General features: G+C 46.3%; 1 protein-coding gene across 3 annotated transcripts in view; it reads left to right on the top strand.

The window, feature by feature from the left end:
• Nucleotides 1-12,811, top strand: part of apbb1 (amyloid beta (A4) precursor protein-binding, family B, member 1 (Fe65)) — a 95,883-nt gene that overhangs the window by 76,770 nt on the left and 6,302 nt on the right. For 2 of the 3 annotated variants that reach the window (XM_072262431.1, XM_072262429.1), the window contains exon 11: nt 9,632-9,694. The exons of the other annotated variant lie outside the window; for it this stretch is intronic. In XM_072262431.1, the coding sequence (XP_072118532.1) occupies nt 9,632-9,694 (63 nt within the window). The remainder of the gene's footprint in view (nt 1-9,631; nt 9,695-12,811) is intronic. 3 annotated transcript variants of the gene reach the window in all.

The raw sequence follows: 12,811 nt of genomic DNA, 5'->3' as shown, positions 1-12,811 counted from the left end.
CACAGTTCATTGGGGATATAGAAGGCAGAGGTTGATAGAACATACAACAGTATATCACAGTTCATTGGAGATATTGAAGGCAGAGGTTGATAGAACATACAACAGTATATCACAGTTCATTGGGGATATTGAAGATGGAGGTTGATAGAACATACAACAGTATATCACAGTTCATTGAGGATATTGAAGATGGAGGTTGATAGAACATACAGCAGTATATCACAGTTCATTGGGGATATTGAAGGCAGAGGTTGATAGAACATACAGCAGTATATCATAGTTCATCGGGGATATTGAAGATGGAGGTTGATTCCAGAGGCCCAGTCAGTGGAAGGAGCAGAGCACTGCAACAAGGTTACTTGCAGGTTGGCAAAGCTTGTATGAAAGGAGAGCTTCACAGGCATTTGGACATTCCAGAGGCCCATCAGTGCTGGGAACAGAGCGCTGTGAATTAAATGAAACTACTGCAGGGGCAAGCAGGGCAGCCATTGTTGGGAGTAGGGTTGTCAGGCTTTGACTCAAGAGGCTTCAATGGGAGGAGGCCGAAGCCAAAGAAACAGGTCAGAAGATTTGGTCTTGGTTGCCCATTGTACAGTGCAGGCAGGTTGGCAGGTATGGCAGTGGAAATCTCCTCCTGTAGGATGTGGAATTCATGGAACCTGATGGTCTCCCTGATGATTACACCTGCAGGAAGTGCAGCCAACTCCAGCTCCTGAAAGACCACATTAAGGAGCTGGAGCTGGACTGACTATGGATCACCCGGGAGGCAGACCAATTGATAGACAAGACTTTTGAGCGGTTAGTTACGCCCAGAGTGCAGAATTCAGAGAGTGATGTACTGCTTTATTCTACCAACCTCTGCCTTAAATATCTCCAAGAGAGGTCAAGGGAGAAAGAAATCAGTGCAGGGCCTCCTGTGGCCATTCCCCTCAGCAGCAGATATACCCCTTTGGATACTGCTGAGGGGGATGACCTATCTGAACAAGGCAGCACTGTGGTTGGCTGTGACCCTTGGAAGGGTAGGGTGAAGTCAGGCAGAGCAATAGTCATGGGGGACAATAGCTAGGGGCCAGATAGGAGATCCTGTGGCAGCAAAAGAGACGCCAGGATAGTGTGTTGCCTCCCGGGTGCCAGGGTCCAGGATGTCTCTGAACATTTGCAGAATATTCTCGAAGGGGAGGGTGAGCAGCCGGAGGTCGTGGTACATGTTCGTACCAGTGACATAGGCTGGAGAAGGTAGAGGCCCTGTGCACAGTAGGTTCAGGGAGTTGGGAAGGAGGCTGAAGAGCAGGACCTCCAAGGTGGTAATCTCCGGATTACTCCCAGTGCCATGAGCGGGGAAGGTCAGAACAGGAAGATAGCACAGACGAATGAGTGGCTGAGGAGATGGTGCAGGGGGCAGGGTTTCAAGTTCTTGGATCATTGGAACCTTTTCTGGGGAAGGGGTGACCTGTACAAGTGGGATGGGTTGCACCTGAACTGGAGGGAACCAATATCTTGGGAGGAAGGTTTGCTAAGGCTATTGGGGAGAGTTTAAACTAGATTTGCAGGGGGATTGGAACTGAAGTGAAGAGGCAGAGGATGGGGCAGTTGGCATACAAGTAGTGACAGCTTGGAGGGAGGCTATGAGAAAGGATAGGCAGATGATGGAGCAAAGAAGCACTCAGCCAGATGGTTTGAGATGTGTCTATTTTAATGGAAGGAGTATCATAAACAAGGTGGATGAGCTTAGAGCGTGGATCAATACGTGGAACTATGACGTTGTGGCCATTGCAGAGACTTGGATGTCTCGGGGCAGGAATGGCTGCTGAATGTGCTGGGCTTTGGATGTTTCAAAAAGGACAGGGAGGGAGGCAAAAGAGGTGGGGGAGTGATATTACTAATCAGGGATAGTATCACTGTTGCAGAAAAGGAGGAAGTCATGGAGGGATTGTCTACTGAGGCATTGTAGGTGGAAGTCAGAAATGGGAAGGGACAAGCACTCTACTGGGTGTTTTTTATAGACCCCCCCCCCCATAGTAACAGACATCAAGGAGCAGATAGGGAGGCAGATTCTGGAACAGTGCAATAATAATAGGATTGTTGTGATGGGGTGGAGTTTGTTAGGTGTGTTCAGGAAGGTTTCTTGACACAATATGTAGATAAGCCAACTACAGGAGAGGCTGTTCTTGATCTGGTATTGGGAAATGAACCTGGTCAGGTGTCAGATCTCTCGGTGGGAGAATATTTTGGAGGTAGTGATCACAACTCTATCTCCTTTACCATAGCATTGGAGAGGGATAGTGAAGACGTTTAATTGGGGTAAGGGGAAATATGATGCTATTTGGTAGGAACTTAGGAGCAAATGTTCTCATGGAAATACATGGCAGAAATGTGGTGATTGTTCAGGAACATTTGCATGGCATTCCGCATAGGTATGTTTCATTGAGGCAAGGAAAGGATGGTAGGGTAAAAGAACCATGGTGTACAAAGGATGTGGAAAATCTACTGAAGAAGAAAAGAAAAGCTTACAAAAGGTTCAAGAATCTAGGTACAGTTAGAGCGCTAGAAAATTACAAGGGTGGCAGGAAGGAGCTCAAGAATAAAATTAAGGAGCTAGAAGGGGCCATGAGAAGGCCTTGGGGAGCAGAATTAAGAAAAACCCCAAGGCATCTTCCAAGAATGTGAAGAGCAAGAGGATGAGCCATGTCAGAATTGGACCAATCAGGTGTGATAGCGGAAACGTGTGCATGGAGCTGGAGGAGGTAGCGGAGGTACTTAATGAATACTTTGCTTCTGTCTTACATAGAATAGTACAGCACAGTACAGGCCCTTCAGCCTACAATGTTGTGCCGATCCTCAAACCCTGCCTCCCAGATAACCCTCCCACCTTAAATTCCTCCATATACCTGTCTAGTAGTCTCTTAAACTTCACTAGTGTATCTGCCTCCACCACTGACTCAGGCAGTGTATTCCACGCACCAACCACTCTCTGAGTAAAAAACCTTCCTCTAATATCCCCCTTGAACTTCCCACTCCTTACCTTAAAGCCATGTCCTCTTGTATTGAGCAGTGGTGCCCTGGGGAAGAGGCGCTGGCTATCCACTCTATCTATTCCTCTTATTATCTTGTACACCTCTATCATGTCTCCTCTCATCCTCCTTCTCTCCAAAGAGTAAAGCCCTAGCTCCCTTAATCTCTGATCATAATCCATACTCTCTAAACCAGGCAGCATCCTGGTAAATCTCCTCGGTACCCTTTCCAATGCTTCCACATCCTTCCTATAGTGAGGCGACCAGAACTGGACACAGTACTCCAAGTGTGGCCTAACCAGAGGTTTATAGAGCTGCATCATTACATCGCGACTCTTAAACGCTATCCCTCGACTTATGAAAGCTAACACCCCATAAGCTTTCCTAACTACCCTATCTACCTGTGAGGCAACTTTCAGGGATCTGTGGACATGTACCCCCAGATCCCTCTGCTCCTCCACACTACCAAGTATCCTGCCATTTACTTTGTACTCTGCCTTGGAGTTTGTCCTTCCAAAGTGTACCACCTCACACTTCTCCGGGTTGAACTCCATCTGCCTCTTCTCAGCCCACTTCTGCATCCTATCAATGTCTCTCTGCAATCTTCGACAATCCTCTACACTACCTACAACCCCACCAATCTTTGTGTCGTCTGCAAACTTGCCAACCCACCCTTCTACCCCCACATCCAGGTGGTTAATAAAATCACAAAAAGTAGAGGTCCCAGAACTGATCCTTGTGGGACACCACTAGTCACAAGCCTCCAATCTGAATGTACTCCCTCCACCACCACCCTCTGCCTTCTGCAGGCAAGCCAATTCTGAATTCACCTGGCCAAACTTCGCTGGATCCCATGCCTTCTGACTTTCTGAATAAGCCTACCGTGTGGAGCCTTGTCAAATGCCTTACTAAAATCCATGTAGATCACATCCACTGCACTACCCTCATCTATATGCCTGGTCACCTCCTCAAAGAACTCTATCAGGCTTGTTAGACACAATCTGCCTTTCACAAAGCCATGCTGACTGTCCCTGATCAGACCATGATTCTCCAAATGCCCATAGACCCTATCCCTAAGAATCTTTTCCAACAGCTTTCCCACCAGAGACGTAAGGCTCACTGGTCTATAATTACCCGGACTATCCCTACTATCTTTTTTGAACAAGGGGACAACGTTTGCCTCTCTCCAATCCTCCAGTACCATTCCCGTGGACAACGAGGACATAAAGATCCTAGCCAGAGGCTCAGCAATCTCTTCCCTCACCTCGTGGAGCAGCCTGGGGAATATTCCGTCAGGCCCTGGGGACTTATCTGTCCTAATGGATTTTAACAACTCCAACACCACCTCTCCCTTAATATCAACATGCTCCAGAACATGAACCTCACTCATATTGTCCTCACCATCATCAGGTTCCCTCTCATTGGTGAATACCGAAGAGAAGTATTCATTGAGGACCGTGCTCACTTCCACAGCCTCCAGGCACATCTTCCCACCTTTATCTCTAATCAGTCCTACCTTCACCAGTGAAAAGGACCTTGGCAATTGTGGGGATGACTTGCAGCGGACTAAAATGCTTGAGCATATAAACAAGAGGATGTGCTGGAGCTTTTTAAAGGTATTAAGTCAGATAAGTCGCCGGGTCTGGACGAGATATACCCCAGGCTACTGTGGGAGGCGAGGGACGAGATTGCTGAGCCTCTGACACTGATCTTTGCATCATCAATGGGGATGGGAGAAGTACCGGAGGGTTGGAAGGTTACAAATGTTGTTCCCTTTTTCAAAAATCCCAGAAGATTATAAACCAGTGAATTTTACTTCATTGGTGGGCAAGTTGTTGGAGAAGATCCTGAGAGGCAGGATTTATGAGAATTTGGAGAGACATAATCTGATTAAGGATTGTCAGCATGGCTTTGTCAAGAGCAGGTTGTGCCTTATGAGCCTAACTAAATTCTCTGAAGATGTAACAAAACATATGAAGGTACAGCAGTGTATATGGATTTCAGTAAGGCATTTGATAAGGTTCCCCATGCGAAGCTCATTCAGAAAGTAATGAGACATGGGATCGAAGGAGACCTTGCTTTGTGGATCCAGAACTGGCCTGCCCACAGAAGGCAAAAGGTGGTTGTAGACGGGTCATATTCTGCATGGAGGACGATGACCAGTGGTGTTCTACAGGGATGTGTTCTGGGACCCCTCGTCTTTGTGATTTTTATAAATGACCTGGATGAGGAAGTGGAGGGATGGGTTAGTAAGTTTGCTGATGACACAAAAGTGGAAGATGTTGTGGATAGTGTGGAGGGTTGTCAGAGGTTACAACAGGACATTGATAGGATGCAGAACTGGGCTGAGAAGTGGCAGATAGCGTTCAACCTAGATAAGTGTGAGGTGGTTCATTTCGATATGTCAAATCTGAAGACAGAATGTAGTATTCATGATTAAGACTCCTAGCAGTGTGGAGGATCAGAGGGATCTTGGGGTCCAGGTCCAGAGGACACTCAAAGCTGCTGCACAGGTTGACAGTGTTGTTAAGAAGGCGTATGGTGTGATGGCCTTCATTAACTGTGGGATTGAGTTCAAGAGCCATGAGGTAATGTTACAGATATACAAGACCTTAGTTAGATCCCTCTTGGAGTACTGTGTTCAGTTCTGGTCAGGAAGGATGTGGATACTATAGAGAGAGTGCAGAGGAGATTTACAAAGGTGTTGCCTGGATTGGAGAGCATGCCTTATGAGAATAGCTTGTGTGAACTCGGCCTTTTCTCCTTAGAGCGACGGAGGATGAGAGGTGACCTGATAGATGATGAGAGGCATAGATCGTTTAGATAGTCAGAGGCTTTTTCCCAGGGCTGGAATGTCTAACATAAGAGGGCACAGTTTTAAGGTGCTTGGAAGTAGGTACGAGGGGATGTCAGGGGTAAGTTTTCACAGGGAGTGGTGGATGCATGGAATGCGCTGCCAGCGATGGTGATAGAGGGGGATACAGCAGAGTCTCTTAAGAGACCTTTAGATAGGTACATGGAGCTTAGAAAAATAGAGGGCAATGCGGTAGGGAAATTCTAGGCAGTTTCCAGAGTAGGTTACATGGTTGGCACAACATTGTGGGCCGAAGGGCCTGTAATGTCTGTCGATGTCTATGTTCCATGTTCTGTGATAGAACAGAGCGGTACATCACAGTTCATTGGGTATATTTAAGGCGGAGGTTGGTAGAACATAGAACAGTACGTTAAGATTAATTTGTTTTTCTATCATCCATGTGCTGATCTAAGAGTCTAAAATATCCCTAATGTATCTGCCTCGACCACCTCCCCTGACAGTGTATTCCACGTACCCACCACTCTCTGTGGGGGGGGGGGAAGAACTAATAAACAAGCAAACCTACTCTGACCCTTTGACATTCCCATGTACTTTCCTCCAAACAGCTCAAAATTATGCCCCCTCGTATTAGCAATTACACCCTGGGAAAATGTCTCTGATTGTCTGCTCAATCTATACCTCTTAGCGTCCTGTACACCTTTATCAAGTCACTTCTCATCCTCCTTTGCTCAAAAGAGAAAAGCCCTGGCTTGCTCAGCCTTTTAATAAGTTGAATAGTTTAGGAGTTTATTCTTTGAAGCAAAGGAGATTTGACAGAGGGGTATATTTTGAAGGGTAAATTATAAGGGGTATAGATTGGGTAAATACAAGCAGGCATTTTCCACTGAGGTTGGGTGAGATTAGAGCTAAAGGTTAAGGATGAAAGATGGAATGTTTAAGGGGAACATGAGGGGGAACTTCTTCACTCAGAGGGTGGTGAGAGTGTGGAATGAGCTACAAGCAGAAGTGGTGGATGCGGGTTCAATATCAACATGTAAGAGACATTTGGACAGGTACATGGATGGGAGGAGTATGGGTGCAATTCGATGGGATTAAATAAACAGATTAGATGGGTTGAAGGGCCTGTTGCCATGATTTAGTGCTCTCTGCCTCTATAAGACATGCTCTGTAATCCAGGTAGCATACTTTTAAGTCTCGTCTGCATCCTCTCTACAGCTTCCATATCCTTCCTATAATGAGGTGACCCGAACTGAACACAAAATTATGCTAATTAGACTATTCGGCTATTGCATCATGACTGATTTATTATTCCTCTCAACCCCATTCTTCTACCTTCTCCCCGTAATTTTTGATGCCCTGACTAACCAATAATCTATCTAAATCTGCTTTAAATATATTCAGCGACTTGGCCTTCACAGCCGTCAGTGGCACTGAATTCTGCAAATTCACTACCCTCTTCACTATCCTTCTCATCTCCGTTCTAAATGGAAGTCCCTGTATACTGAGGCTGTGCCCTCTAGTCCCCTACTATTGGAAACATCCTCTCCACATCACTCTATCCAGATCTTTCAATATTCAGTAGGTTTCAGTGAGGTTCCCTCCTCCCCCTTCTAAAGTCCAGAGAGTACAGGCCCAAAGCCATCAAATGCTCCTCATACATTAAGCCTTTTATTCCCAGAATCATTCTTGTGAACCCCCTCTAAACCCTCTACAATGCCAGTACAGCTTTTCTTAGATAGGGGGCACAAAACTGTTAACAATACTCCAACTGAAGGCTCACCAGTGTCTTTTAAAACCTCAGTATTACATCCTTGCTTTTATATTCTAGTCCTCTCCAAATAAATGGTAACATAAAATTTCCCTTCCTTAGCACTGTTGACTCAACCTGCAAGTTAACCTTTAAGGAATCCTGCATGAGTACTCCTCAAGTCCCTTTGCAGCTCCGAGTCTCTCCATTTAGAAAGTGTGCCTTTATTCCTTCTATCAAGGTGCATGACCATACACTTCCCAACACTGTACTCTATCTGACACTTATTTGCCCGTTTTCCTAATCTGTCTAAGGCCTTCGGTAGCCTGTCTGCTTCCTCAACACCACCTGCCCCTCCACCTATGTTATCGTCCATAAACTTGGCCATAAAGTCATCAATTCCATCATCAAAGTCATTAACATACAAAAAGAATAGTTCCCAACGCAGACCCCTGTGGAACACCAATAGTCACCAGCAGCCAACCAGAAAGGCTCCCTTTATTCCCACTCTTTGCCTCCTGCCAATAAGCCAATGCTTTATCCATGCTAATATCTCTTCTTTAATACCATGAGCTCTTATTAAGCAGCCTCGTGTAGCAACTTGTCAAAGGCCTTCTGAAAATCCAAGTACACAGCATCCACAGATTCTCTGTTGTTTATTCTGCTTGTTATTTCCTCAAAGAATTCCAACAGATTTGTCAAGCAAGATTTTCCCTTAAGCAAATCATGCTGATTTTGGCTTATTTTGTCATGTGCCTCCAAGTACCCCAAAAGCTCATGCTATACAATCAATTCCGACATCTTCCCAACCACTGAAGTCAGATTAACTGGCCTATCTTCTGCCTGCCTTCCTCCTTGAAGAGTGAAGTGACATTTGCAATTCACACAAAATGCTGGAGAACTCAACAGGCCAGGCAGCATCTATGGAAAAAAGTACAGTCGACGTTTTGGGCCGAAACCTCGACTGTACTTTTTCCCATAGATGCTGCCTGGCCTGCTGAGTTCCTCCAGCATCTGCAGATTTTCTCTTGTTTGACATTTGCAATTTTCCAGTCCTCATGCCAGGATCCAGTGATTCTTAAAGGATCATTACTACTGCCTCCACAATCTCTTCAGCTACCTATTTCAGAACCCTGAGGTAGTCCATATGGTCCAGGGGACTTACCTACTTTCAGACCTTTCAGCTTCCCAAGCACCTTCTCCCTCGTATTAGCAACCACTTACTTCGGCCCCTGACACTCTTGAACTTCCAGCATACTGCTGGAGTCTTCCGTAGTGTAGACTGATGCAACATAGTTGGTTCATCCAGCATTTCCTTGTCCCCCATTACTGCTCTGCAGTGTTATTCTTCAATGTCCAGTATCTGTTCTCACCGCTCTTTTACTCTTTATATATCTGAAAAATCTTCTGGTATCCATCTTGATGTTATTGGCTAGCTTACCTTCATATTTCATCTTTTCCCTCCTTACGGCCTTCTTTAATGACAATGATGGTGAGATCACTCCCCCAGCCCTTTCAGGGACTGTTTATTAGCCTGTTCATTTTTCAGTGTTTCTGGTTGTGAACTGCCGTGGACTAGACAGCCCAGTGCAGTGATTGTCGCTATCAAACTAACAGCGTATCACTCTGCTCCATGCTGCCATCTGGCTAACCCTGGCACAGTCTGTCTGTGTGTGTGAAACAGTATGTAGCCGTTTCTGTGGGAGAGAGCCTTTGTGTGAGAGTATGTAGGTGTGTGGTTTGTGTGAGTGAGAGTGTGTGTGTGTGTGTGTGTGTGTGTGTGTGTGTGTACGTATGGGTTGTGTGTATGTGAGAGTCTGAGTGTACATATGGGTTGTGTGTATGCATGGGTGGGTTTGTGTGTGTGTATGTGAGAGTCTGAGTGTACGTCTGGGGTGTGTGTGTGTATGTATGGGTTGTGTGTGTGTATGTGAGAGTCTGAGTGTACGTCTGGGGTGTGTGTGAGTGTACGTATGGGTTGTGTGTGTGTGTATGTGAGAGTCTGAGTGTGTGCATATGTGAGCAATGGGATCGCTCACCCGTGCTTCCTCCCATCAGACAGGAGGAGCGTCTGGAGGGTGGGGCTGGGAGCCAGGCCAGGCTCAGTGCTGCACAGATCAGGTATGGACCCACCTGGACCCTTCCCCGGCCAGATCCCAGGGGTTCTCTCCCACCCACCAGCCAGAGGGTGTGTGTGGACTGGGACTATCCCCTCCTCACAGATGGGACAGTGTAGAGAGGGCACCCAACTGTTCCTCCCCAGATGAGCTGCTGTACCCATCCTAGGCCAGATCTGAGAAACTGCAGACAACCTGGGGAACAGTGACTGGGCCTGAGGTGGTGGGAAATGGGGTGGGAGTGGTGAGAGGTTCCTGGTCCCTGACTGTCCATGGGATGTCACCAGTTCCTGGAGTTTTGGGCAACCTGTGGTCTCTGGGTGGCTAGGGGAGAGTGGGGAGAGGAGGGTGGAGTAGTTTGTGATTGGTGGGGGGGGCGGGGAGTGATACCTTGTGTTTATCGGTATTGGTTTGTGGTAAACGTCGGGGATGTTCCCCGAAACCCTGTGCATTATGTCTGTGGGAGTGGGGTGAGGGCGTTGGGAGTCACAGACCTACAGCCCTCGCCTTGTGATGTCCCTCCTTGAGCTCACTCACCCCAGGGTGAGTGCACTCTCACATCTCTGTCTGACACCCTCCCTCTATGAACCTTCACTCCTCCACTCTTCCCCACCAACACCCTGCCCCTCCTGCACCAATCCCCACTGCCCACTACCCACCACACAAACCCTTTCCAGTGCAGACACCTCCTTCCACAATGCAGAAACCAGAACTACACTAAGTCCCCAGTTGTGGCCTAACCAATGTGTTAATATCCTTCCTGTTCTAATGTTCTGTGTCCTGGGTAATGAAGGCAAGTATCTTGTGTGCTGAATACCATATCCCGTATCCCATTGCCTAAATCCACAGCATGAATGCTGATTTCTCCAATGTTGCCAGAACAAGCTCAAAGGCCCGAATGGCCTCATTCTGCTCCTATGCTTTTTGGTCTTATGGTTTGGCAGCCACTCTCCTCTGCACCTCCTCCTATTTGGTTTATTTTTCTCGAGAAACGGCCCCTTCTGGCTCTTTGAGCTGCGCCACCCAGCAAACCCCAATTTAACCACGAGCCTAATGACAGGACAATTTACAATGACTAACTCGGAGATCTCTGGACTGTGAGAGGAAGCCAGATCACCCCATGATCATCTCACAAGGGACGCTTGTCATAAGGGTAATGTCACAATTGTAATGGGGGATTGGGAAAATCAGGTTGGTGTGGGATCACAAGATAGGGAGTTTATTGAGTGTCTATGAGATGGCTTTTTAGAGCAGCTTGTGCTTGAATCGACTCAGGGGAAAGGCCATCTTAGATTGGGTGTTGTGTAATAACCCAGATCGTATCAGGGAGCTTAACGTAAAGGAACCCTTAGGAGGGAGTGATCATAATATGATTGAATTCATACTGCAATTTGAGAGGGAGAAGCATAAGTCACATATATCTGTATAGCAATGGAATAAAGAGAATTACAGAGACATGAGAGAGGAGCTTAATTGGAGGAGGTTACTGGCAGGGATGACAGCAGAGCAGAGATGGCTGAAGTTTCTGGGAATAGTTCACAAGGTGCAGGATAGATAAGTCCCACAGGAGAAGTAATTATCAAATAGCAGGCAACTGTGATTGACAAGGGAAGTTAAGGACTGCATAAGAGCCAAGGAAAGGGCTTATAAGGTAGCAAAAGTGAGTGGGAAGTTGGGTGAAGAGGAAGCTTTTAAAATCTATCAAAAGGCAACTAAAACAGCAAAAAGAATGAAAAAGATGAAATATGAGTGCAAACCAGCCAATAATATAAAGCAGGATGCAAAGTTTTTTTTGTTTTATAAAGAGTGAAAGAGAGGTGAGAGTTGATTTGGACCACTGGAAAGTGATGCTAGTGAGGTGGTAATGATGGAACAAAGAAATGGCAGATGAACTTAATGGGTACTTTGCATCTGTCTTCACTGTGGAAGACACTAGCAGTGTGCCAGAGGTCTGTGACTGTCAGGGAGCAGGAGTGAGTGCCATTGCAATTACAAAGGAAAACGTGCCAGGCAAACTCAAAGATCTTCAGGTGGATAAGTCACCGGGATCAGAAGGACTACATCCCAGAGCCCTGAGAGAGGTTCCTGAAGAGATAACGGATGCATTGGTCATGATCTTTCAGGGATCATTTGATTCAGGCATGGTCCCAGAGGACTGGACAACGCAAATATCGCTCCACTCTCTAAGAAGGGAGGAAAGCAAAAGAAAGGAAATTATAGGCCAGTTAGCCTAGCCTTAGTGGTTGGGAAAGTGTTAGACTTTATTATTAAGGATAAAGTTTCGAGGTACTTGAAGACTAAAGATAAAGTAAGTCAAAGTCAACATGGTTTTTGGAAAGGGCAATCTTGTTTGAAAAATATGTTAGAATTCTTCGAGGAAGTAACAAGCAGGGTGGACAAAGGAGAGGCCGTGGATGTCATTTACTTGGATTTTCAGAGGGCATTTGATGCCACACATGAGGATGTCATTTACTTGGATTTTCAGAGGGCATTTGGTGCCACACATGAGGCTGCTTAACAAGATAAAATCCTATGGTGTTACAGGAAAGATACTGGCATGGATAGAGGAATGGCTGACAGGCAGGAGGCAGCGAGTGGGAATAAAGGGAGCCTTTTCTGGTTGTTTGCCAGTGACCAGTGGTGTTCTGCAGTGGCGGATTGGAAGACAGCAAATGCCACGCCACTATTTAAAAAAGGATGTAGGCGAAAGATGGGCAACTATAGGCCAGTTAGCTTAACATCTGTAGTCGGAAAAATACTTGAAGCTGTCATTAAGGAAGAAATAGCGAAATATTTAGAAACGAGTGGTTCCATTAGACAGATGCAGCATGAATTCAGAAAGGGCAGGTCCTGTTTGACAATCTTACTGGAGTTCTTTGAGGACATAATGAGTGCAGTGGATAGAGGGGAACAGATGGCTGTCGTATACTTGGATTTCCAGAAAGCGTTTGATAAGGTGCCGCACAAAAGACTTATAAATAAGATACGGATGCATGGAGTCGGAGGAAGTGTATTGGCATGGATAGTGGATTGGTTAACCAATAGAAGGCAGAGAGTTGGTATAAATGGGTGTTTCTCTGGTTGGCAGTCAGTGGTGAGTGGGGTGCTGCGGGGGTCAGTG

The sequence above is a fragment of the Mobula birostris genome, chromosome 7, assembly GCF_030028105.1.
Source record: "Mobula birostris isolate sMobBir1 chromosome 7, sMobBir1.hap1, whole genome shotgun sequence".
Classification (NCBI taxonomy): Eukaryota; Metazoa; Chordata; class Chondrichthyes; order Myliobatiformes; family Myliobatidae; genus Mobula; species Mobula birostris.
This window is presented reverse-complemented; position numbering and strand designations above follow the sequence as displayed.